The sequence below is a fragment of the Tinamus guttatus genome, unplaced genomic scaffold, assembly GCF_059628265.1.
Source record: "Tinamus guttatus ecotype Peru unplaced genomic scaffold, ASM5962826v1 Tinamus_guttatus_pri_ptg000397l, whole genome shotgun sequence".
NCBI classification, from domain to species: Eukaryota; Metazoa; Chordata; class Aves; order Tinamiformes; family Tinamidae; genus Tinamus; species Tinamus guttatus.
In genome coordinates, this window is record NW_028288931.1 from 1,067,288 (window position 1) to 1,091,763 (window position 24,476).

Genomic DNA, 24,476 nt, shown 5'->3' on the forward strand with positions numbered 1-24,476 from the left:
CAGTGGAGGATGCTGAGGAGCTGGGTTTAACTTGGAGGCTTCAATTTCACTTAAATAAAAACACAGAGCAGCTTTTTAGTTTCCCTTTTTATATATACTCAGAGAAGACAGGAGATGAAAATGGTAGTTTGCTTCCTATGCCTCCTTTACCTTGTGTTGTCAGGCTGAAAAAGCCAAGGTGGTGAAATTTTAGAGTGGAAGCTCCGCTCTCTGCAGCGCTCATGGTTTGAAAAGGTGCTGAACATAGAACGGGTCCTGCCTTCTGTCACTGGGTAATGGTTATTGATTTGATTTAAAAAACTTCCCTTGCAAAGCTAGTCACTCTAAAGGCTTGGAATTCCAGCTAACATATTGCTGTATTCAGGAAGCTGAATATTTAATGCAGTGATTCAGCTTTGCTGCCGAGAGCAGCAAGGAAAGACAGGAGATGGGGAGCAGACAGACAGAGGGATGTTGAAGTTTCCCAAGTTACTGATAGACGCCTTATTAGGAAAACAAAAACAGAAGTCTCGAAAAAATACAATGGGCAAAGGTCCAAAGTGCAGGGGCTTTGTTTACATGACTCACTAGACAATCAGAAATTCAGTTGTGTATTAGGCTGATGGTAGGTGTTGCAAATTCACTGCACATCACGTAGCAGGGATGCGTAGCGGGCGACGTGGGAAGAAGCGTCTGCTGCTTTTAATTAGCTCTGGGCATCTCGGAGCCTCTGCAAGGTGGCTCTTCCTTCTTGCCGAAAGACAACCAGGCAGCTCGGGGCTTACGCAGGACCCAGCGTGGCCTCGAGCAGGTGGAGGTGGCGCCGCCGCGAGCCCCTCGCAGACGCGTCCGCGCAGGGCGAGGTCCCTCCTGCCGGAGCCCGTCCTCACGCTCGGGCGGTGGCGCCTTGGCCTCTCCTGCCGAGCAGCCTTCACACCGCGGCATTTGCATGCGGAGCCCATGTGGCTGCTGCAGTTCGCCTGTGTTTATCTGTAATTAAATATTCCATTATCAATTAACCATTAATGCTTCCTAGTGTTTGTTTTAAACCTGTGGGAGCCTTGTAGTCAAGCCTAGCTGTCAGAAAGTGTTCCACTGAGCTGCTTTGTGCTGTGCAAGATGCCGGGTGCGCTGGGCTTGTGAGGGCTGGCGGCGCTGCTGGGTTCACGTCCCGTCTGCGTCCTGTGGGCATCTCCCTCCTGGGGTGCCAGGGCAGACCCTGGAGTGAAAGCTCTGCAAGCAATTAAGCTAATTAAAAGGGAAGGCCTTTATTTTCCTGAACCAGATTCCATTGACTATTCTTATGTGCTGCCTGAAAAAGCAATTTAGTGGTGAGATTTGAAATGCTCCTCACCTGCGGAGAAGTTAGTGTGCTCAAAACCCCTCCTGAAAGGTGGATTATTACCGGTCCTGTTTAGAAGAGGAGAAAAAAAGGGCAGAATTCAAAGACCTCAGTGAGCACTTGCTTTGCCAAGGCTCGATCCCCAGTGCTTGTGTCCTGCTGCCAGCATCTTTGGCTCAGCGGTGATTTGACACCATTTGTGTCCCTTCTTTTGTGTCTGTGATTTTTCTTCCCGAGCTGTTGGTGTTGTCTGTGCATCCCGGCGATCCCTGGGATCTGGAGCTCAGCAGAGTGAGCCCTGACAGAGTCGTGGGCCTGAAGGGAGCAGCTCCTCCTTTGCTTTCCTTATCGGCCTGTCTCGGCTCTTGCTTTGGTGCAAAGTGTGAATTGGATCGCGATGACCAGCATGACCCACGGTCTGAAACAGTGACAAATACCATGACCTGCAGCCTGGCATTAGCAGTAAGCCGCTTTGTCAGAACTAAAAGCGATAGGAAGATAAGAGGGAGGAGAAGGGAGCCCTGGAGAACCCTCCTGCCTCTGGGAGCTTAAGCGCTGCTCGATGCAGAGCTGGGAGCCGCAGAGCGGTTCTGTGGCTCGCTCAGTCCTTTCCGAACACTGTCCCCGTCTCCAGGGGGGAACGCGTGGCGTCGATGAGTTCCCGTGGCGGAACGCAGGGAGCCATTTTCTTTCCCTCTGAATCTGCTGTAATCCTTTCATCAGCAGGGCACAGGGGGGCACAGTGCTCATTGATTGACTGTTTTTCTGTATTCTTGCTTTTGCCTGTAGTGATTTTTCCTACTATCGTAAAGGTAGCAAGAAGTGCAGTCCATTATTTTTTCTAATTGATTTCCAAAATACTACATCATTGCACTGTGAGAAGTCTAGCTTTTAAGTTCATGTACCCAGGATCACTTGTCCACCTAAAAGCAAGGGTTAAGTACGGTGCTAGGGTGGGTGGATATGGAAGCGGCAGCGGGCGAGGGCAAAGCCTGCCTCAGTCAGGCAGGTTGACTTTATTGTTCCCTGGTTCTTATATCAGGTAATTGAATTACTGAGCTCTGCGCAGTTATGGAAGCAGAATTTGGCTGTGCATCCCTAGAGATTATTTATGAGGAGTTTGACTGTTGATTCAGAATGAATAATAAAATAACCTTTGGGGGCAAGAGTATTAAGTTTAAGCATGTTGTCATAACAACCAGGCACAGTAACTTTCTCAGAATTGCTTTTAGACATCCCAAGATTGGTCGCAGCCCAAAATACAATTGTTTGAACTTAGTTATTTGGAGAAGTTTCAAATTAAATTGATTCAGCTACCTTTGAGTTACTCAAGGTTAGAAGAATGACATAGGGAGTTTAGTTTGATAACACGTTGCCTTCCAAAAGGCTCTGCAGGAATGAAATGAAAATAATCAATAGATAAATGATCAGGTGTAAGCTTAGTTCTGTAGTATAAGAAATATGTTTCCAGTCACACTTGATAATTATGCAGAATTCAGCCTACTGCAGGAGTTAGTGCATGCTTTAAAGTCTGTACTGTAGGTGGCAGAGATGCATTAGTTATGCGTTATAATTATCTTGACTACTTCATTAACAAGTGGAATATTGAAGTTCATCTACCATTAATAAATATACTGCCAGGTATCATTTTGCATTCTCTTGTTTGCTTTAGAACTTACCTTTGGACATGTTAAATCAGTGAAGGACTTAAAATGCTTTCCTGGGTGTCCTGGTCTTGAAAAAGTGTAGTTATAAAATTTGAAATATCCCTGTGAATTGAATAGATTTATAGAATCCTTTTGCCTTCACTTGAAAAAGAACAGGAACTGGAATAGCAGTAATTTTTAAGTAAGTGATGGTCTATGATTAAAAAATGAAAATGGGCTTTGTTAAGGGTAATAGGATTGGTAATGACTTTGGTCATAGTGGGTTTGTTTGCCTTGCTGTGGTTAATGTTAACCATTATATAGCTCGGTTCAAGGGTGCTGTGACTTAGGTAAACCTTGTTCCGGACTAAGACTTGGCATGTGACAGCCCAGCCAAGGATTATGGGCTTTTTCTTTCCTGGAATTTAATAAAGCAAACAGCAGTAATTGGGGACTGAGAGGGGGTAGTAGGAAGAGAACACTTGCCGAAATGACTATTAATGGACTGTGGAGCTTCCCACCTCAGGTTTGATGGTTGTAATCTTCTCTGGGTTGGGTTAGATCGTGAATCATTGCTTCTTGCTAGCTATTTCCAGTAAAGGAAAGCCACGTGTGCAACCCTTTTGCTTTCTCAGTTAAATTAAACATTTTTATTAGCAGGCTGAACCCAACATGAAGGCGGGAACCGAATGAGCTTGAGAACTGAGCTCGTCTTGCTCGATGTTAATACCCTTGGTGTTAGCGTTCACTGCCACGTGCCTGTTCTCTCCATGTGATAGCGAGAAGGCACAAAAGGTGACACAAAGCAACAAGCTTAGGGTTATTTTGTACTCTTTGCTCATCCTCTGTGTGGTGTAGGAGCAGGTTTGAGTCTCTCGACTGCCCCTTTTGGCCATCTGCCCCAGGGACAGGTCTCTATCCCCGTGCAGGTCGGGCTGTCCTGCACCCGGCTTCGCAGGGGGTGCTTTCTTGGAGCAGGTAGCTGCAGGAGACAACTTGAAAGACAGGCTTTGGAATATAACTTAGATGTCAAAATAATGTTTGCCTTTTACTGTTTGCTTCCTTTCAGGTTTACTGGAATGAATCTGCCTGCCCCAGTTATCAGCAGTAAAAATTGGCTGCGGCTTCACTTCACGTCGGACGGCAACCACAGGCAAAAGGGGTTCAGCGCCCAATATCAAGGTAAATGGTTATTACTCAGTCTGCCTATTTGCAGTGCGTATTTTACCTATTTTGTTTGTCCTCCAAGAATCTGTAATTAATTGTTATGTGATTTTTCTGTAACCTCTTAACGTTATTTTCCAGCCAGGCATCCTGGCTCTTTCACGTCTGGTGCTGTGGGCAGTGTTGTGTGAATGCCCACGTGCTGCTGGAAGGTTCGTTTGCACTGGGTGCCTCGTTAGCAGCCGTAGATGTGCTGTGGCTTCAGCAGTGCAGGGGCAGCGAGGAGCTCTGCTCGGTGGCACTGCTGGAGCGGGAGCCACCCTGGCCTCTTTTGAGTGAACTGCAGGCTCTCCTGTATTTGTTGGTTGGTTGTAGAGGGAAGAATTTCACTACTGGGATCTTAGGATGCTGTTGAGACAGAGGAAATGCTGATGGGGGACATGAGTCAAGTGGAGGCGAGATGCTGCTACGAGGTTTGGAGGCAGTTGGAGGAAGCTACAATTAGGTGATTTGCCAGTCTCGTAAACTGGAGATCAAACCACTGCCTTTCCGGAAATGATGGTTCAAAAAAATCAATTAGCTCTGCGTACAGCAGTGAGGCCATTAAAGCAAACGCAGCATCATCTCTGGTCTGTGGTCTTGTCAGCGGTGGGAACTGTAGGAGAACCTGGATAGGAGGGACAGGCCAGTGGCAGGTCTGCAGTGGAACGGGATGACCCGCAGCGGCACGAGGAGGCGGCGGGAGCGGAGCTGGGAACACGCTGCTCTTTCACCTTCTTGCAGGGTGTTGCTTAGTTATTAACTGTTGTTGTGCAGGAATGTGCAGCAGGCTTCACCGGGATAAGAAATGGAGAGAGGTGCACTTTGCAGTCTCAACCGCTCGGGATGCAGGCAGAGGTGGTCGGCAGAGGCCTGGGAGCTGTGCGAGACTCCGGCCCTTGGTCCTCTGCTGTGGTCGAGGAGGAAGCTGGAATGCGTGTCCAGGGAATGTGACTCGGAACCGGCAGAACCCTCCTCACACAGGGCTTGAAAGTGCTCGGTGGCTGCGGCCACCATCATTACTTCCCTTTCCTTCCTCTATAACCACAATTTTTAAATATTTAAAACAAAGTCTCTGTTTTTTTTCTTAATAGCAGAAACGAATGTGTGCAACTGATGGCTCTTGATATGACATTTTCCTTTGCAGTCATGATTGCTGCTTTCTATTAAAACATCTGTCTGAATCATCCTTTTTTTCTTAAATAGAAAAGATTAATGTTATAATTTCCTCTGATTAGATAAATGTCAGGGGGTTCTAATCTAGCATCCTGCTTGGAAACTGTTTTGTTAGATATAATGAGCTGTGCTTTTGTGTATTTAGTGCTTAAAAGATGAACTTAAAAATGTGCTCTTGAAATGGCCTTGAGGCAGGACCTCCACCTCGCTGGCACCCATTCGTCAGGCACTTGTGTGCTGCAGTTTCTGCACAGAGATTTTTATGTATTCACATGTTTCCAAAAAAGCAGAAGTTGCTTTGAGACCTTTGTTCGAACCATCCAAATAGGCAATTGTGTTCATAACCCGTCTTGTTGTCAGGTTTGTACTACCTCTTAGAGGAGCTTTTGGTACTTCAAAACAAACCACCCACCAGACATGCAGGTAGGATTGTTGCAATCAATGCGGTCGGTGTGCATAGGACATTAAAGATACCAGCACAACTTCAGAAAGCTCAATGTAAACCTTTTCAGAGGAACAGAGACTTGTTTGAACATAAATATTTAAATACAGACAGGTAAATAAATAAATAGATACAAAATGGGATAGGTAAGGCTATATGAAGTAGAGCAAATAAAGTGTGTTTTTAGCACTAGAGATGTAAATTGACCTTGGGATTGTCTAAGAGGAGGAAGAAGAGCAGATTAGAATGAATCTGATTTCTTGTCTGCCTTCCAGTGATATGTTTGTAATTTATTAACATCCTGCATCCTCTGAGACAGTATCTGGCCTTGCTGATAATCTGTAAGAAACTCATTCCCCTTCCAATGTGTTTTCACGTTGATGTTCACTCTTAGCAGAACACTTTCTTTGTATGCTGCTTTTCAGCTCTTTCTAATCCATGCCCTAGTTTGGAAATCTCTTATGAATGTGGAAGCAAGGTTAGATACAATCGCCTGTATGCAAGTTCCCCCTATGTTGAATATAGTAAATTAATTCCCTTCCAGGGAGATGGGAGATATTTTTCCTTTCCTAGTGCTTTCATGTAAGGTGAATCTTGCAGTCTTGCAAATACTGTGTTCCCACATCCCGTGAAAGCAGATGAAAAGGGACCTGTAGAGAAGTTAATGAATTGGATTTTCTTCCTCCTCCTGTGTATTACTCCTTCCCTCTTCGTTCCCCCCAAAGGCTCCACATACCTGTGGGTGGTAAACCACGCTGGAGATGCACGGGCAGTGGGATGCCAGGGTTCTAACCCCAACACCATCACTCATCTTCTTAGTGACGAGGTACCCTAAGTAAGGTAATGAAAGAGCTGCTGAATTTCAAATGATGCTAAACAGATCTAAATGATGATCTGGCTGTTGTAGTCCATCTCTCCAGCATATATTTCATTACATAAATAGGATCCCAAATTGCTTTCTAGCTGATTGTTACCAGCATGTAATTGCATTTTTTATTGATCTCCCCTCTCCTTTCTTTTCCCTTCCCTTTTTGTCCTCCACCCTGAGAGGGAAAGATGAATGTGGGCGAGTTTCAGCCCAGTCAAGCTGTAGCAGAGTGCTGAGTATCAGCAGGCCAGTTGTCTGTAGTAATGGTCTGTTAAATTATTTTCCACATATTACACCACATAAGAGGCATTTAAGGGTAGATATATCGATAAATATAGATGTTTCATCTTTGGAAGATCTGCCAGTCTTCATCTTGGATCTCATCTTTGGGCCTTATCACAGTTATAGCATACGCTGTGCAACTCTGGGCGCACCTGAGCACGAGGCAAAGGCAGGAATAGGGTAGCATTTGTTGCAGGCACCGCCTCGTGAGCAAGCCACCTTGGGAAGGGATGACAGAACGGGGCGAGTTGCTGCACCCCAACGCGCCGTGCGAGGCCGTGGTCGCCCGCCGAGGCTGCTGGCCGCCTTCGGCACACGGAAATGCCCGGAGCCAGCTTGCCGAAGCTCCCCCCGCGGCTGTGGTTTCCGCAGCGCGCTCCTGGCTCCCGACGTCGCGCGTTCGTGGAGAACCCCGCGATGGGCCCATGCGCTCCTGGCAGCGCCAGGCCGCAGCGCCAGCGAGACCCGGCGCCGCTTCAGCCCTTCAGAGCTGCTGCTGCCGCCGCTTTTCCCTTGGTGCCTTTGCAGGTGGATTACACTTCAAGGGAAATCACTGTCTTAATTTGCTTCAAGTCAACATTCTATAAATTATTTTTTCTCTCTTTAAAAAAAAAAAAAACCCACATCAGATTAAAGATATTAATGCCCGTAAGAAAGCCACGAGCAGCATAAATTTTTATTCATGAATGTTTTTAAGCTAATGTGGCCCTCAGTTTGAAGTTATAACTGCATTACTTAAAGAAAAGACAAAGCTGTAGCCATGTAACAAACAAAAAACTGCAGCCCAGCCTCTAGCGTAGAAAACCATTACCTTAGGTAAGCTTCAAGGCACAATGCTTGACATCTCCCTGTCTGATGCTCCTGCAAACAGATGCTATTAACAGATTTTTTTGAACCGCAAAAGCATGATTAAAAAACTTGTTAGTTATATTGGTAATTTTTCTTGACAACATTGTCTCAGAAATGTGCTAATTTAGAGATGAAAGTAAGACAAGATAAAGAACAAGAAAAGAACATTTTGAAGTGGAAGATGGGCTGCTTTCTTCCGTAGATAAGAACTGACTCATCAGAGAAGGGATCCTACGAAGTGATTTTGGACATTGCGCTTTCAGATGTGAAGTTATTCTTTAACCACATTAGCTTCCATTATGCCAGGGAAAATTTTGCTCTTCGTTAGTCAAAAATACCTGACTTCATAGTGCAGGGAGGAGTTGGGTGCCTCTGCCTCGGACAGCTTGTGCAAAACCCTCTTGGGTGCAGAGAGCCCCAGCAGCAGCCAGAGGCGCACGGAAACGAGCGCTTGCTCAGATGGGCTGTGAGTCTTTATCCTGAGCAGAAGTACGGGGCACTCTTGGGGCTGGAGCGGTAGAAACCCGGGCAGTGCCCTCATGTGTAACCTCATCTTCTGGCTGAGCTCTGGCGAGGAGGGCAGTGGTTGCAGCAGGAGCCGTGGTGGGGCCTTCATGCACCTTTTGTCTTTGATCTGCTGGTGACTATGAAGAGGGAGTTTGTAAGTCTGTACTCCTCTTCGTCGATAATGTGGTTTTCATGTGGCTCTTGCTTTGAAATCTTCGTGGCGGTTGTGGGTGTGCTGTTTGGTTAGAGCATGTGCCCAGTGCTGGGGTTATCGCGCGTTCGAGTGCCATGTTCCAGAGTCACGGAGGACTTGGCTGGCTCCTGGCTCTGCACTAACCACAGCAGCAGAACTGGGTGGAACTTTGCCCAGCATTACACTTGTGGCATCCTCAGACTCTCAAGCTTCTCACTTGGCCGTTCCCGCTTTCAGCTTGCTAAGCAAAATGGACTAGGTTAGAGGGGGTGGTTGCTATTCCCAATCTCCTTGTTCAAATTGGGTCACTTCAGCTCAGATCCCCAGAGACATGAGTCCAACTCTTGATGGAGGTAAATTAAAGTGAACCCTAAAGGCTTTGAGGGCTTGGGACGGTCGTGCTGTGCCGGAGCCGAGTGCAGCCCGCGAGGCTGGTGCCAGTTAACCCGAGCAGCTCTCGGCTCGGGGAGGGCAGGGCCTGTTAGCTCGGGAGTAGCGGAGCGTTTGCCAAACTCCAGGTTGATCCAGCCTGTTGGAGGAAAATGCAGGGTATCCTGCAGTGTGGGTGGTACATAGTTGGTGCTTCATTTTCTTTCACAGTAATCTCGAATACTAAGGTTAACCTTGTCTCTGTTTTAATTCTCTCTAGTCAAAAAACAAATTGAACTGAAGTCCAGAGGGGTGAAGCTAATGCCCAGCAAGGACAACAACCAGAAGACATCAGTATGTAAGTTCCCTGCTCCTCCTTACACTCTCTCGAATGGTCTCCTTGCACATTTCATTTGACTTCAGTAATCTCTAAAACTTTGTCACTCTTGAAAGTTTAAATGCTGCTCCCTCTCCTCCCTCTGCATTACTGCATCACTCCTCCCAGTGCTCTATTCACAAGCATTTACTAACCCCTCAGAGTGGGAACGCAGGGGATTGGTGCGTGCGCATTTGATATATACTGTATGCTTCCCGTTCAGGGGCAGCTCAGGGTTCATTACTTTGGTCTGGAAAGTGTCAAAAGGTGAACAATTTTGAAAATTGAATTAGTATTTTTGTTGTAAAATTAGGAGTTGAGATAAGGAATTACGGAAAACTCAGGGAAGCAATAGCAGTGTCTTGCTCTCTACATTTTATTTAATTATTGCTCCTTGCAGAAGAATCTTACTGCTTTTCTGTGTGACAGCTTACAACACCAGCTTTAACGATTGCCCATTAAGTCACTCGCCTTCAGCACGTCGCGTGGGCAGCGTCTGTGATGGGGGGTGCTCAGAGTGTCGCTTTGCCACTGCTGTGGCTTTCTCTTGCAGTAGTGAATCCATTAGGTTTGCTCATCTTTACTGATAGTGCTTCTGGGATCAGAAGTTGTTTCACACGTGATTCTGGACAGATGCCTGGGCTCTTAAGAGGATGGAGAGGTTTGGACTATGTGTTGAATTTTATAGAAATCCAAATGGGAGCAGAATGTGGCACTTAAAATAGCTTTAGAGGAGAGGGTATAATCATTGTGTTGCATAGTCCATTAGACCCATTTCACTTCCTGAGTTTCAGGTGCAAAATTCAGTTAAGGAAAATGGATGAACTGAATTTAAAACATAGTTTAAAACATCACTCACTGTCATTGAAAAATGAAGTCAGCTCTCTTGCAGGCTCACACGAGAGGGCTTAGAGTCTCTGGTTATTTGGGAGAAAAGCTCAGAAAGGTAACGAAATACCAGGGTGCAAATTGCCCCGAATCTCCAGAGCAGCAAATGGTGAAGCTTGTTTACGGAGAACTAATTTTCAGGAAAACCTGTGTCCGAGAGATTCCTAGTCCTGTGAAATATTCTTGACAAGTGGAATTCATTTGACCTTTTGGGATACTATAAATAGTTCACTTAACTGAGAATGAGATTATGTTGGAAAATACCCCTGGCTTTTGTCGTGTGTTGTCTGGAGGTCCAGAGGAAAGCAGGAGCTGTCTTGGTCCCTGGGGTGGGCAGGGGTCTTCGCTGCGTGCAGGTGTTAGCCTGCTTTGGAGTTACTTGCTTACTTTCCCTAAGACTGTGGGTGTTGTGGAAAATAGCCCTTCCTGGGAATGCTGGACTGCCGCTTGGTGGGAGTCACCCTGAGTGGTGTCGTTAGGACCCAAAGGAGGTTGCAGAGGAGATGCCAGCGGCACCAGGCAGCCCTTCCTGTCCCAGTCCTACTCCATGGGGAGGGCCGAAGCGGAGGAAGCGGCTGCGGCCCAGGCCACCTCGCCCGATGGGGCACGCGCGTCAGTCTTCAGAGCTGCCAATTCAGCATCCTGTGTCGCGCTAATCTTGTCATATTTGATAAGGCAAACAGCAGAGCGCAGGGAGGCAGCTTAGCCTGCAAGCCGTTAAGCTGCGGTCGCACACACGGCCACAGTGCTGCGGCCCAATTCCTCTCCGTTTCCAGCATGGTGCCTGCCACAACCCTCGTGTCTCCAGCCCCTTCCATGAGAGCCTCTCTCCACTGTCTGGGCTTTAAACCCAGATTAACCTCTATCTTGCACAGCCTTCTGCTGTCACACTTTTCTTACAGTAAATTTTCAACTTCAGAAATGCTGATTCCAGAGAAGATGCCTCCAGAAAATGGTTTATCTTCAGAAAATGGAGCCCGAAATGTTATCTTCCTTTTCCCTTGCCTTTTTTGGCTTGCATGGGTAGCCATGCCCCATCTTCCCTCCAGCTTACATGTGCTTGTGAATCTGCGTACGCATCAGAATAACTCCACAGCAGGAAGAGGCTGATTAAAGGTCCTTGAAGTTTGGTGGTTGTTGGTCTTATCATTTCGTGTGGCTTGAACATCAGAAATTCAGAAATTTGTGTGTCTGTTGATAAAAGCTAGTGCTTCACCAGGCTTTATTTTCAAACACTTTACTACTTATTTTTCCAAGTAGATCTTGCATCTGTCTTAAAATTCTCACTTAAAAATCTATGGACAAAAAAAGGCAGCTTGCAGCTACCTGCTTTAATATCCTGCAGGTTTCTCAGAGGATTTTTACTTTAGAGTCATAGAATCCTTATGGTTGGAAAAGACCTTTAAGATCATTGAGTCTGACCATAAACTGTACTTTGCTGAATCGAAGTTGTGATTAGCTATCACATCGTATCTGGCCAGATTAAAACCCATGCGTTTTGCATATCTAAGTGGAGGCAACATGTAGCCACATCATAGTTACATTATTTCAGAAAAAAAAATAGAAAAATATGGAATTGGGAGGGGAGGTGCTAATTGTGCATGGATGAAGTCAAACATGTCTGTCTGAAATTTGAGTGCTTCATAGTGCTCACCTTCTCTAAAGCTAATTGGGTGTCTTGCTTTAATCATTTTTAGAAGGGGAAAAAATACTGCTCTGGAGAATAAGCTGTAAGAAATACAGCTTTAAAATTGAGGTTGCCTATAGGGGATTATCTTACTGAGACAGTTCCTGCATTTGTAGTACTCTGTAAGCAATGACAAAGTTAGAACATTGAATGCGGTATGTAAATGTGTATATTCCACATTGCTACGGTATGAGAAACATGATATTTTGCTTAGAGAAAAGAGCACTAAGGTGGCTTTTCCCACCCTGAAAATGCACTGCTGAATGTTACCAGAAAGGATCATATAAGGTAGTGCAAACTCTGTGTATCTTCAGGTCTAAGTGTGTTAAATGTACAAGTGCAAAATCCTTTGGGGAGTACCGACCAGTTTGAGGTGACAACCAAGTGTGCGGAGGCTGCTGGAAGTTCAGCCCTGCAGCAGGTCCGAGCCGTGGCCGCGCCGCTGGCTCTCTGCCGCGCTGCGTTCCCGGCGCGCCGGGGAGCAGCAGGAGGCACCTCGGCGTTGGAAGAGGTGGGCTTTGGCGCAAGTGGGACGTGCTGCAGGAAAACCATTTGCGAAGGATGGTGAAAATCTGAAAGGCTGTAAACGCTCCTGTGCTCGTATCCTTCTCCTGAACTCCTCTGAGATAATGACAAGAGATGAAATACGGGTCGCGAATCCCCCGAAGGTGAAACCGCGCGTGGCGGGAGACGTCCGCGGTGCCGGGGTCTGCGGGCGCAGCGGGCAGCGAGCGCAGGGCGGCGCACACAGCAGCGGGGCTCCCGCGCTCCTCGTGCTGGGGTGACCTCCGTAAGCCATTCGCTTCAGCAGATGTGTGCGGGCAGTAACTTCCACCTTTGATCACGGAGGATAATTTCACCTCTTCAGAACAACTGATGACCGCTAAAAACTTCTTTTTTTCCTCCCTCAGTAGAAGAGTGCACTTGTTTATCTTTACTGTATTTCTCATGCTGAGAAACTTTTTTTTGTTAAAAAAAAAAAAAAAAAAAAAACCTTTTTAGATGCTGCTTTTATCTTGTAGCTCATATTTAACACTCAAGTTCAATATAAAAAAAAAAGTCCCTTGGGAATCTACCACTGAACTTCCTTTATTAACATGAGGAGACGTGGAGAGCTAACGAATGCTCTTAGTTCTTTGTTCAGCAGATGGAGAACATTGCTTTGGCCAACAGCAACCATAACTGGCTGCTACTGAATGCATCAGAGGAAGGTTGTTGAAAACAGAAGGGAGTAATGAGAGGGGAAAGCACCTCCACGGTCCAGGAGGGAGGATCCTTGAGCCTGTAATTTAAAAATTGGACAGTTCATCACACTTTTGAAGATCTATTGTTTTCCCAGTAACCTTGAAGAACTCATTGAAATGCTAAGCCGGGGCATAGATCAGTCAAACCTTCGGGAGGATGAACACAAGTGACAGCAGGTTCACAGCATAACAAATCTGGTCTATAAGCTTTTGTTTGGTTCCAGTCGTGTGCGGGTGCTTACAACAAAAGCTAGACCGAAGTTTCCCTAAGTGCCCATTGAATCCATCCTCTCCTTTCCATTTCCTCTCGTGTTTATGAATTCCTGTTCCAACAGGTGTGAAATGGAGGCACCTTCCTTCCCCCGGCCTCCATTGGGGCACACCAGTGTCTAGATGGAGATGGGCTGGAGAAACCTTTGGTGCCTGCGTACGCTATAGACGTGTCTCCTGCTCGCTGTGGTTTTACTCTGCAGAAGGTGTAGAAATAAGAAATCTTAGCACTTTTGCTTGAATACCATATGGACTGGTGACTTAACAGCCCCAGGTTGTGCACGCTTTTCTAAACCGTTAATTTTACTTTGAAGATATCTCCGTGTACGTGGCGGCGGCGGCGGCGCGTTCGCGTAGGCGGGCGGTGATTGGGAGACTCCCGAGGAGCTGGGTCGCTTCGGTACCTTGCTCAACCAGCTGTACGTGGGCTGTCTTACGTGGGCTGTAGCACAGCTGAAGCTTCTGGCCCTAGAGCAAAGTAGCCAAACTCTGCAAAATGTTTACAGCAAATTAAAAAATCCTTTCAAGCTTTGGATTTCCTAAAGACCGTGATTTATGGCATAATTCCCTTTTAGAAACTGTGCTTTAATAGGCTACTCTTGGCACGATTTTCCTGGTGCTTGTTGGATTCTGGTGAATCATAGAGGGGGTTTCTGGGCTTTCCGCTCCTCTCCGGGGCCTGGGGGGCTGCGCTGTGCCTGCTGGCCCCGCACACGTGCGTGGTGGGAGCAGAGCTTCGTGGCTCCAAAGCGCGGCCGGCAGACACCGCCGCTGCCTCGCGCTGCTGCCTCTTGCCCTGGCTCCATTTTTCCCCGTGACTGAGCTTTGCACAGAGTTATGAGTATGCTGTGTTGTGCAAAATCAGGAAACTGGTCACTGCGGAGCCCGGATCGCCCCGGAGCCTCTGCTGCTCCTGGCTCCCGGAAGGCAGGAGCAGCCTGGGCTGTCCCTTGGGAATTACTGCAGCCTCCGCGAGGGGAGTTACCTGGGCAGCCAGAGAGGACGGTGCAGCCATCTGGCACAGCCACGTCCGTGTGGGTGCCCTGTGTGCCCGTGCGGGGCTCTCCAGGCTGCACCTCTGACCACCTCTCTGCCCCGCGTTACTCCGCAGATGTGTTTTTTGGTAGTTCTTGTGCCGCAGAAGGGAAGTGAGCATGTGCCAGATCACACTTCATCCTCGCCAGGAGCCCCCAGGTTTCCCTGGGGCCAAGTCAGTGCTCGTTTGCGCCATTCAGTGGCTCAGAGTGGGGGGATATGGTGACAGGGGGAGGCAGAACATAGGTCTGAGCGGTGCTTCGAGCCTTGGGGCACTTCTATTAAGGTTGTTCTGTAAGAGGTTCCATATTCAAACTAAATCACTTGCTTTAAAATGCTAGGCTCCCATCTCCCTCTCCTTGTCCGCCCTCGTCCCGGGCCGGCTCCCGCTTCCCTGTGGGGTTGTCGGCTCCCCTGGTGCCGCTCGCATGGGCTTGGGCAGCCGACTGTCACCTCAGCGTGTCACAGGTGGTCGGTTTAATCACGGGCCTCGGAAATGGGCTGCTTAATTGGTGTAATTTTGCAGAATGAAAAAAATCTCTTTTCAGAGGTACTTCTGTAGCGGAACAGAGGGAAAACCATGTCTCTAGCTGGCACTTACTGGAAACCATTCTGGTGTTTAAGCTGAGCTGAAATGATTCCAGTTAAAGTTGTTTCCAAAGCTGCATTTTTCTAAACAAAATGGAATACGTTCAGGGTTTTGAGCTACCAGTTGCCATTTTTCTCTCCTCATCCACCAAGACAGTTGATAAAAGAATGTTTCTTTTGCTATTCTGTCTCTGTATGTGCTGTTTTTGCTTTGTAGTAACTCAGGTTGGTGTGTCCCAGGGACATAATATGTGTCCAGACCCTGGGATTCCAGAGAGAGGCAAAAGAATAGGCAACGATTTTAGGTAAGCCCTCGTGGTGTGTGTGTGCATGCAGCAAAGCGCTTGCTCTGCCCGTGTCGTGCTGCCCGGCATCGCGGGGTTACGTGTAGAGACGCCCGCACAGCGCTCCCGGGTGTGCTGGCTGAGAGGAGCGTGTGTGAACCGTGCACGGGTGTGTATGCGTGGGGAGCCTTACAGCCGAGCATCCAGAATCTGCCTGAGAAACCTTCTTTTTCTCTAAATGCTCCTTTGCCTAGGCCCATATAACCAGTATTCACTGTCCTCCTCCTCTCCGGTGCAGGAAGACCCATTTAAACATCAAGCGAATCCTTTCTTAGATATCTGAGTTTAAATCCCAGCATGGCCCTGCCCCTAGTAAATTTGAGGCAACTTCCCAGAGTGCTGGTACAGCTCTTTGTCAATAAGTATATGTGCTTCTGGATAATTGTTTTCTTATAAAGTTTAAAACAGTGCTATTATCCCCTTGTAGTTGCTAGCCTTCATTTAAAGTGTGCAGGAATGAATCAGCCTGTTGTTAGCAATGGTGGATCAATATTTAATCTTATTTTGCTGTCGATGGCTGTTTTGTTCACTAAAAATGTCTTTCAACTTAACCTGAATATATCAAATTCTCCTGAAATCTGAAAAATACGTTGGTGGGGGGAGGAAGCTGGGAAATAGCCCCAGAGCTCCTAAATACCCTAGGATAAATTTTTAGCATTGGTTGCTCCAGTAAGGCGTCGTTGACTTAAACCATCCAAAGATCTGAATCCAAAGCAATAGAATAAAGCATAAGTGTTTTAATAGTAGATAAACATACGTTTTTAATGAGGAATGCTGTGTGTGTCGTCATCTGGGGCCAGAGCTTGTTCCCCACACCAAGTAAAGCTCCCACTGTTGTTGCACCGAAGGTGTCAAATATGATCTTGTCCGGCACGAGCGCGTGCCCATGGCGAACGATCGGCCCTCGCGCGTTTCTCGTGTTGCCTGGGGCCAGGGAGTGCCCTCTGTTTGCCTTTTGGGATAGCTGAAAAAGTGTCAAAACTTGTTTCTGCATAAGCATCTCAATTGCTAATGTTGCTTTGTGTTCCGTCTGCTAGGTTAGGCTCCAGCATCCAGTTCACCTGCAACGAGGGCTATGATTTACAAGGATCCAAAAGCATCACCTGTAAGAGAGTGAGTGACATAATTGTGGCATGGAGTGACCACAGGCCGGTGTGCAGAGGTGAGGAAAGAAAGATTTTATCAAGTTATTAGGACTAATGAAAAAATTCGTCTCATTTCTGCATATCCTATTCTGTCCTCAAGTTTGTCATCACTTAATGACTGCCTTTTCCTTTTAACTTGCTCTGTTGCCCCTCATAGTAGTTTTTAATGGGTGCTTTCAGGTTGCCAAGTCCCAGCCTCCCCATGGAGGACACTGTCTCGTACCTCTTACTTCTCCACTAACCTTACATAACTTTTTTTTCTTTCTCTTTGGTTCAGTCTTTCTTCCCTTTGGCTGGTCAAAGCTGTTCTCTAGCAGTCTGGCGATGAGTTTGAGGACTGTAGGAATAGCTGGTCTTTTAACATGGAGCATTTAGGCTGCCGGTACCCTAACAGGTGGCTGCGGAAGGAAAGATGCACAATTCTTTCACCCTACCAGCCTCTTTCTTAAGACTTGCATGCTCTGCAGCCCTGGTACAGCTCTGTTTTCCAAAGCCTGTGTCAAGCAAGGGACCCAGCTGACAGAGCAGCATCTTGGTGCTCTCAGCCGATTGGCAAACACGTCTGTACTGCTGCCTCCTCAGCACAGTGCTGGGCAGGCTTGTATTGGAAAAGGGAACTTAGTTTTGCCAGCTTCAGGTTCAAAAATCATTAGGGTTTTTCTCGTCTTCTCTTCTGAAGATGATTCTTGTTTTACAGTGAAGCATGTGCTTCACATAATATGGGTTCAAATTTTCAGTCTTGGAAGACAAGCCTGAGGAAGATAGTGTTATCTGGCTCTTACACAGTTATTTTATTCCAAAAAATTTTAAGAAAAAATTTAAGATTTTAAGAAAAAAAAAGCTGTTCTTTTGCAAAATGCAGGTAATAATGCTATTTTCATTAACTATGGAGCTGACTGTAACTATAAGCTATTAGCTCTGTAGCCTGTGGATTATGTGACAGGGAGCAAGGAGGCAAGGTAAAAGGCTGGGATAAAAAGCCTGGAAAAGCTAAGATGGAGGGAGAAGCTTATAAATGGAAGTTGTTCCTAATAGACTGGTAACATGGGATTACTTGCCTTGTGGCTGCAAACTGGTATCATCCTCTTTATCCTGCGGCACAACCATGAATTGTGTGTGAAGGGAGATCTCCTTCAGTGGAAAGGTCAGAACTGATGCCTGTTTCTCCCTCAGCCATTTTGTTTTCCATTTATATATATGTGTATATATATAAATATATAAAATGGCATGCATATTTGTGATATTTGTAATGCTAATAATGAGCAACTTGTAATATTTTAAATGAAATCCCTCTAAAGCTCTTAAAGTCATAAATTGGTAGTCTTTTTCTATTCTTTTTTCTTTAATATCATCTGCAGAGTTTTGCAAGGCTTTGGAATCCCATCTAATTCTTGAAACAAGCCCAGAATAAATTGAATCACTAAGAGGATATTTGGCATACATATATGACACTGTAAAGGAAATTTATGGTGTCCTCTTGCAAGAGATAAGAAAGGATTTGCCAGCATTATTATGATTCTGTGAATCAACTTTTTTTTTTTTCTTCATACGCACAACTTTGGGGCAGTCTCTCTTTCCAAAAAGTTTTCTTTTTCCCTTTTTTTTTTCAGTTTCTACTTCCACTAAGCTGTTTATAAGATGCTCAGTAGAGCTGTCATCTTTGTTCTTTGAAACATTCGCATCAGGCTGAATTCAGCCCTTGCCTATTAAATACTTGCTGTGTGATACTTTTTTTGCCTGCATGAAAAAGAGAAATCTGGACTCCCTGGGATATTAAAAAGAAACAGTGTCTTAGCTGGAGTCTTCATGTGGTTGTTGTGACCTTTCACAGTTCTGAATATACAGATGTATTTCTGCAAGGGCTTCCATAGAGCAAAATAATACTAAATCAGTCTAAAAGCTAGCAAATAGCCTGTTGGTTGGTCCATTTTTTGTGGTAGACCCTGGAAATACCCCAGTCTCTTTAGCCCGGATAATTCCTTTATATCTGATGGTACAAGGCAGAAAATGAATGTTTCTAGAAACCTCACAGAACAACAAAATCTCGCTTCTCCCCATTCCATGCCGTGTGCCTCCCTACCGCTCTCCTCCATAGAGGGCCGGATACCAATCCCTAGAGCAGCAGCCCTGGCTCCATCTGTGCTCTCTTCTCTTTCGCAGCCAGGATGTGCGACATGTACCTGCGTGGCCCCAGCGGAGTGATCACCTCTCCCAACTACCCCGTGCAATACGATAACAACGCGTACTGCGTGTGGGTCATCACCGCGCTCAACCCCGCCAAGGTGGGTCTCGCCCCACGGAGCAGGACGCGCGCGCTCAGCCGTCCCGTGCCCGTGCGCCACGTCCCCCCTCTGCCCGCACACTTCTCCCAAGTGTTTCTCAATTGTCTTTAAAGACCGCGACGCGTCACATTCCCTCTCTACTGAAAACTCATTTTGTTTTAAAGGATGTAATTAAAAGTGAGTGTAATTATTTTTTTAATCGAAACCTCTTTGATATCTTGCATGGATGGTGGTGAAATGCCAACAGCTGAGCAAAGCATTTCATTAAGGGAGCTCTTAGGTGGGGGCATGAAGGCAGTGCTAGGAGTGCTGATTTTTCCCTTCCTTTGGGCTGAGTGCTGGTCCCTGCCCCGCTGGGACGTCAGTCCCCGAGGAGCGGAGCACAGGGAGGAATGCTGCCCTCCGGCCCCGTCGGCGCGCCGCGGTGAGCACTACCAGCCAGTCCTTTCGTGGCGACTGAGGCTGGGAGGAGAGGACCTCGGCCATGTTAGGGTTTTTGTCCCCATCAGTGTCTCTGTTCAAATGAGAAGGTTCAAGTCTGGTATCGCTGCTCTGTAGGGAACGAGGCCCTCCTGAGATCCAGTCCTTCCCATTTTCTACTGGTGCAGGGAGAGCAAAGCTCAGGCCCCCTCACCTCTTACCCTGCAAGCTCGGCCTCTCCTCCTGCAAGGCTACCGGGGGGCAGAGCTGAACTTCTCAGCTGCTGCTGTTGTGGGAAGCTCTTGAACCATTTGTGCTTCCTCTCTGGAAAGAAATCTCTGGGCAAGTTTTATATTCTAAATCCTTGGCCAAGAATCCTTTCCAATCTGTATGGGAGCATAAGAACAAAAACAACTTCTCAGATGAATAGCTCAAAATACCCTTTTTTGAGGCATCATCATCTGCTCTCAGAAGAAGACAAGTTTTGTTCTTCTTGGATTGTGGTTCCTCGTAATCTATTAATTCATGAGCAAACCTTGCACTCCAAGGCACTGAGCTCATCCGCTTATGCGGGCAATTATTTCTTGGGCCTTGCCTCTAGACAGACTTGCATTTTGGCACTCTGCCTTCTGCTGCTGATCCAAAGGCATTTCACAAACATGATAGTGTCCCAGGGTCTCCTCTCACTAGAAATTGCTCCAGTGTGTGGAAACGGTGGCAGTGGCAGTGCGTGTGCTGCTGCTCGCTGGCAATGCCTCGTGCTCCCCTCCAGGGCCTCAGCTGCATCGGGGCTGCCTGAAGAGCCTGTTGAGTTCTGCTCCTTGCTGTCCCTTGACCTCAGTTCAGGTCTTTAATAAGTGCAGATTGCGGTTGGGTCATGATTTTAATGAGGAGTATTTCTGCATCCTGATTTCGGGATGAGTTTGTATTTAAAAGGCTGTCATTAGCTGGACCTTTCACCTAGCAAACATTTTGGTTGGACAGCACAGAAGAGTAATGACTTAAATTCTGGGAGACTGGAGGATATTTTTCAGAGCTGATTTATTAAGAGCATTTTGCTGGTTCATCAGATCCAGGAGATTCTCCTTCCCTGGGGCGATGTGTTGGGGGCCTGGGCCGTTGCTGCTCCATCCCAGCTGTGATTCCCTGCCCGTGGCCTGCAGACCCACAGTGGTAACGTGTTGGCTGTGCACAGACGGGCTGTTCACATCCCTCTCTGTGCATCTTTGTGCCTCAAAGATGAGGAAAATAGACTATTAATGATATTAGCGAATAAAATACCCCTCTTGGTTTGGATTGAAGCTGAAGCAAGCTGAGCATTGCCATACCTGGGGTTTTATGTAGGCTAATACTTTCATTTAAGTTTTCCAGTACAACCCGTGATGGTGATGAGATACCAAGAGGTGCTTTGGGGCCGTGTCCATTTCGACCTTCTGTCGTACGTTGCGTTACTACTGAGTGTTCAGAGTCTAATCTGAGGGCTGCTCATTTACTTTTCTGCCAGCCTCATGCCCAGCCCAGGCAGTGACTCACAAATGTTTCTTGCTGCTCCTTCAGCTACGTGATGGGACAAGCTTCCCCCTTCTTCACCTTGCTGTCTTATGTTTCCAAAACTGTGTCTTTGTGAAATTTTGCTTAGAAAAAGCTTTTTCTTTCCCTGGCTAGGTTCTCCTCCATCCTGTAAGCTTTTGTAGTAATGAACTGTTGATTAGGGGGAAAAAAAAAAAAACAAATCAGCAAGTCCTGTTCCTCAGCTCTCATAAATCATGAAGTGAACTGAAATCAGTGAAATCTATTAATTCCAATGCTTAACAACCTGCAGCAGGGATTCAGTAGCAAAAGAAACTGTAACTTGTGCTTGAGCTGCAACATGATCCATGGTAAAGAGGAGAAGCACAGCCGAAATCAGATGGAGAGACTGGTCAAAATCATCACCTTGGGTTAGCGATCTGTAAAGAGGGCTTTTTTACCTTTGAAGTGTCAAATGGGTTAGTTAGCTGCCCAAGTTCATGTAGGGTTTCTGGGAGAGTTTGCGTGTTCAGTGCTTCATCCTCCAGGCGTAATTGGCAGGTGGGGATGAAATTCTCCAGCTCCCTGAAGCACGACGGGTCGCAACGCGCTCACCGTGAGGCCGCCGCCGCGCTGCTGGCACGTGCCCGCCGCGTCTCCCGCTCCTGCTGATCCGTGGGGTAGATCCAAACGGCAGCCCCTCCTCTGCACGGCTGCCAGAGGAGCCACTGCTGCTCCCGGGAGGCCGGGGACGCCACAGCCGTCTTCAGGCTCTTCCATGAAGGATGGAGAACAGTGAAAACAAATCCATCTTCTCTATGGCTTCACTGCTATTTCAAGACTTCATGAAGACTCCAGAAACTGAAGCTGAGCAGACAGGACCTCATCTGCATGGTGGCAGTGCAGAAGGGACTGTCCCAAACAGTCCCAAACTCAATCCTCGGAGAGACGAGTGCCTGTTGAGGAATTGTGGAATCCTGCGTGGATAGTTTCCTCATCCTGTGATGCTTCCTGCTTGGACACGTATGTGTGACCCAGTGTAATGCAGGCACTTGCTGGGAGTTGAATGCTAATCTCAGCCCGGTCGCTGATAATCCTGCTGGAGAAGTCAGTGCCAAGTCTGATGCCCTGGTGCATAAGACGCTTGCTTGAAGCCTGTGTTGGGTGCATGTTGCTAAAGGGTCTCCTGCTACCTGACTCACCTTGCCCTTGTGTGCAGGGGAGATGATACCATCGCTGCACATTCTTCAGTATGGGCGAAGGAAGCAGTTGAAGGTGAATTAATTAAAATGGCTGTAAAATGCTTTGAAGATGAAAGCATCATGGGCCTGAGCTGCACTGAAGCCTGCTGAAGGCAGTGGTAATCTTTTCATTGACTTGAGTTGTCTTTGGATCGGGTCCTGTTATATGAAGCTTTTAATATGAGCGATGGGAAAACCACTGAGCTGTATTTAGAACTCATTTGCAAGTCATCTGCTCTATATTTGGAAGAGAACTGGGAGTCAGATTCAGTGAGCTACATAATCCCCAAAGTTTGCTCCGAAGCCGACATAACAGTGTTAAGGGCAGAGTGCTCTGTTGCTGACAACTTGGAGCTCTTTCCTGTGCAGAGGCCCGTGTGTCTCACAACTATTTGGGGGATTTGTGGGAGGGATCGAGGGTATGTAGATTTTGTGGTTGTCCCCTGTGCCATGGGAATTATTTCTCCCTATACCATGGGAATTATTTCTAGCATGGTGAAAAATAGATCACTGAGGAACAGACTGAGAATTGCATATGATAATTGGTAAATTTGCATCAAAACTGATACTTCTGAACCTTCTTGCCGTAATGGATGTCACTGGTTGATATTTCTCCTGGGGCTCTTCCCACCTAGAGTCAAGCTAGGCAGATAAAACCCTGTCCAAGCTTCCTGTGTCATCGCGGGAGAGATGGGACCCTCCAGGGGATGATTCATCCCATATGCAGAGCGGTGCTTAACGCTGGGGAGAGGAGGAGAAAATGAATAATGTGTGTAACGCGTCCGGCTGTGCTTCTCCACGAGGTGCTGTGCTCCACGGAGAGAAGTACTGTGGGGGGTTTTCCCTTTCCTATGTGACTGCACTTCAGATCACTTTGCAGTGTATGAAGTCTTGGCATCACGTGTCAAATTCAATATTTCCTTGACTTTACTAATTGCTTCCTGCCACTTCAGTGACTTAAAATTGAGGTTTGTGCTATCCATGTATTTTGTGTACCGGTAGGTCTCTTGTTGTTTAATGAATCATTAAATAATTTTCAGCCTTCAAGCCAAAGAGAAAATAGCAGGAAAATGGATAAATAAATATTATATTCAGTATCCTGTTCCTGTGCAACAAGGTTACAGTATATGGGAACCTAATTAGTTATTTAATTAGGGTCAGACTCCTTAGAATGCAGTTTACTTGAATGACTGATGTAACTAATGACGTGTGCCTTCTTACTGTGTTCTTTGTATTAATTGCATTATTCCATCATTACGTGGTTTAATAACATTCTGAACAGGTTAATAATATTCTGAACAGGTTAATATTTTGGTACTATTTCCACGAAATATTCACACTGGTTCTTGCTTCAAAATCCTGGAACTTTGGAATGATATGCTATTTTCAGGATATTTAGACTATCTGAGTATGTCCTGCAAAAGTGCATCTTGTTGTGCAATCCTCCCTTGCCCCAAACCAAGCTTGATACACCTGCAGGTTTTTCTCGTAATTATTTTTGAGAGTTTCTGTTTCATGTGCAAAATAGCAAAAACTAGTGGAAAACTAAACTCAGTAGTGTAAGCTGTTAAAAGTTTGGAAAATAAACATATTTGCAAGCCCACATGTGCGCCGGAATGCTTGTGCTCAGATGTTCCTACCAAGACCAACAGGACTCTCTGCTTGCGCCATGTGTAACGCTCTGTTTCCATGTACATTCAAATCTATCAGCTGAACCCCTGCGTTATAGAAGAGAAGGTTCTGTTCACCAGCAACACCTGGTGAAAAAAGCTTGCTGAAAGCCCAGCACACATCTTTATCAAAAAAATTCATCTAGAAAATCAGTAGGTAAAGCAGAAAAACCTGAAGGGTAATTTCAATGAGAGCTCCATTTATCTGTAAAGAAGTGCCGTAGTGCTATAAAAAGGGAGGACAGTCACCCTTGGTGATGTACTGAAGATATTAATGCTCTTACAAATTGTTCCTCAATAGTCCGACAGCTAAATAAACAAGAAAAGGATTTGCTGGCTGTCTTGGCAGTTTCATACTAACGTGCTCCATCTTTGCCAGGTTATCAAACTCACCTTTGAAGAATTTGAGCTAGAAAGAGGATATGACACACTGACAGTTGGTGATGGAGGCCAAGTCGGAGACCAGAAGACCGTCCTTTATGTGTAAGTAGAATGTCCCCTGTCACTGTGAGAAACGGTGGGAAAAGCTGTCACCTCTTTGCTGCGGTTCTCCCAAAGAGCCTCTGGCAGGACACCTTACCCGGGGCGGTGAGGCCACCGCAGGGGCTGAGCAAACAGGATTAAAATCCTGATGCAACAGTAAATGCAAACCAGGCAGAAGATGAGAGCTCCTGGGGTCTGTTTCTCCTTTTTCTGGCAATCTTATACAGTCATTTTTAGCAGTGCAAAGAGGCTGTAAATCCTTTATCTTAGTGAAATTCTGAGCATTTTACACGCACTGTGCATTCATATAAAAATGTCACAAGCTGCTTCCAGACTGAGAAACCATCCCTCTTTAATTCTATCCTTTAGTTTGCTGCTGTAGTATTCTATAGAGGTTTCCTCAGTAGAAGACACATTGTAGATGGTCCTACTTTCCTT

The 24,476-nt window shown here is 46.4% G+C and overlaps 1 protein-coding gene across 1 annotated transcript in view; it reads left to right on the plus strand.

Annotated features, from left to right (window-relative positions):
* The window catches only part of CSMD2 (CUB and Sushi multiple domains 2), a 240,890-nt gene that overhangs the window by 95,609 nt on the left and 120,805 nt on the right, over nucleotides 1–24,476 (plus strand). The window contains 6 exon segments of the mRNA XM_088531067.1: nucleotides 4,037–4,149; nucleotides 9,137–9,214; nucleotides 15,162–15,249; nucleotides 16,326–16,450; nucleotides 18,594–18,715; nucleotides 23,935–24,038. Coding sequence (XP_088387193.1) covers nucleotides 4,037–4,149; nucleotides 9,137–9,214; nucleotides 15,162–15,249; nucleotides 16,326–16,450; nucleotides 18,594–18,715; nucleotides 23,935–24,038 — 630 coding nt within the window.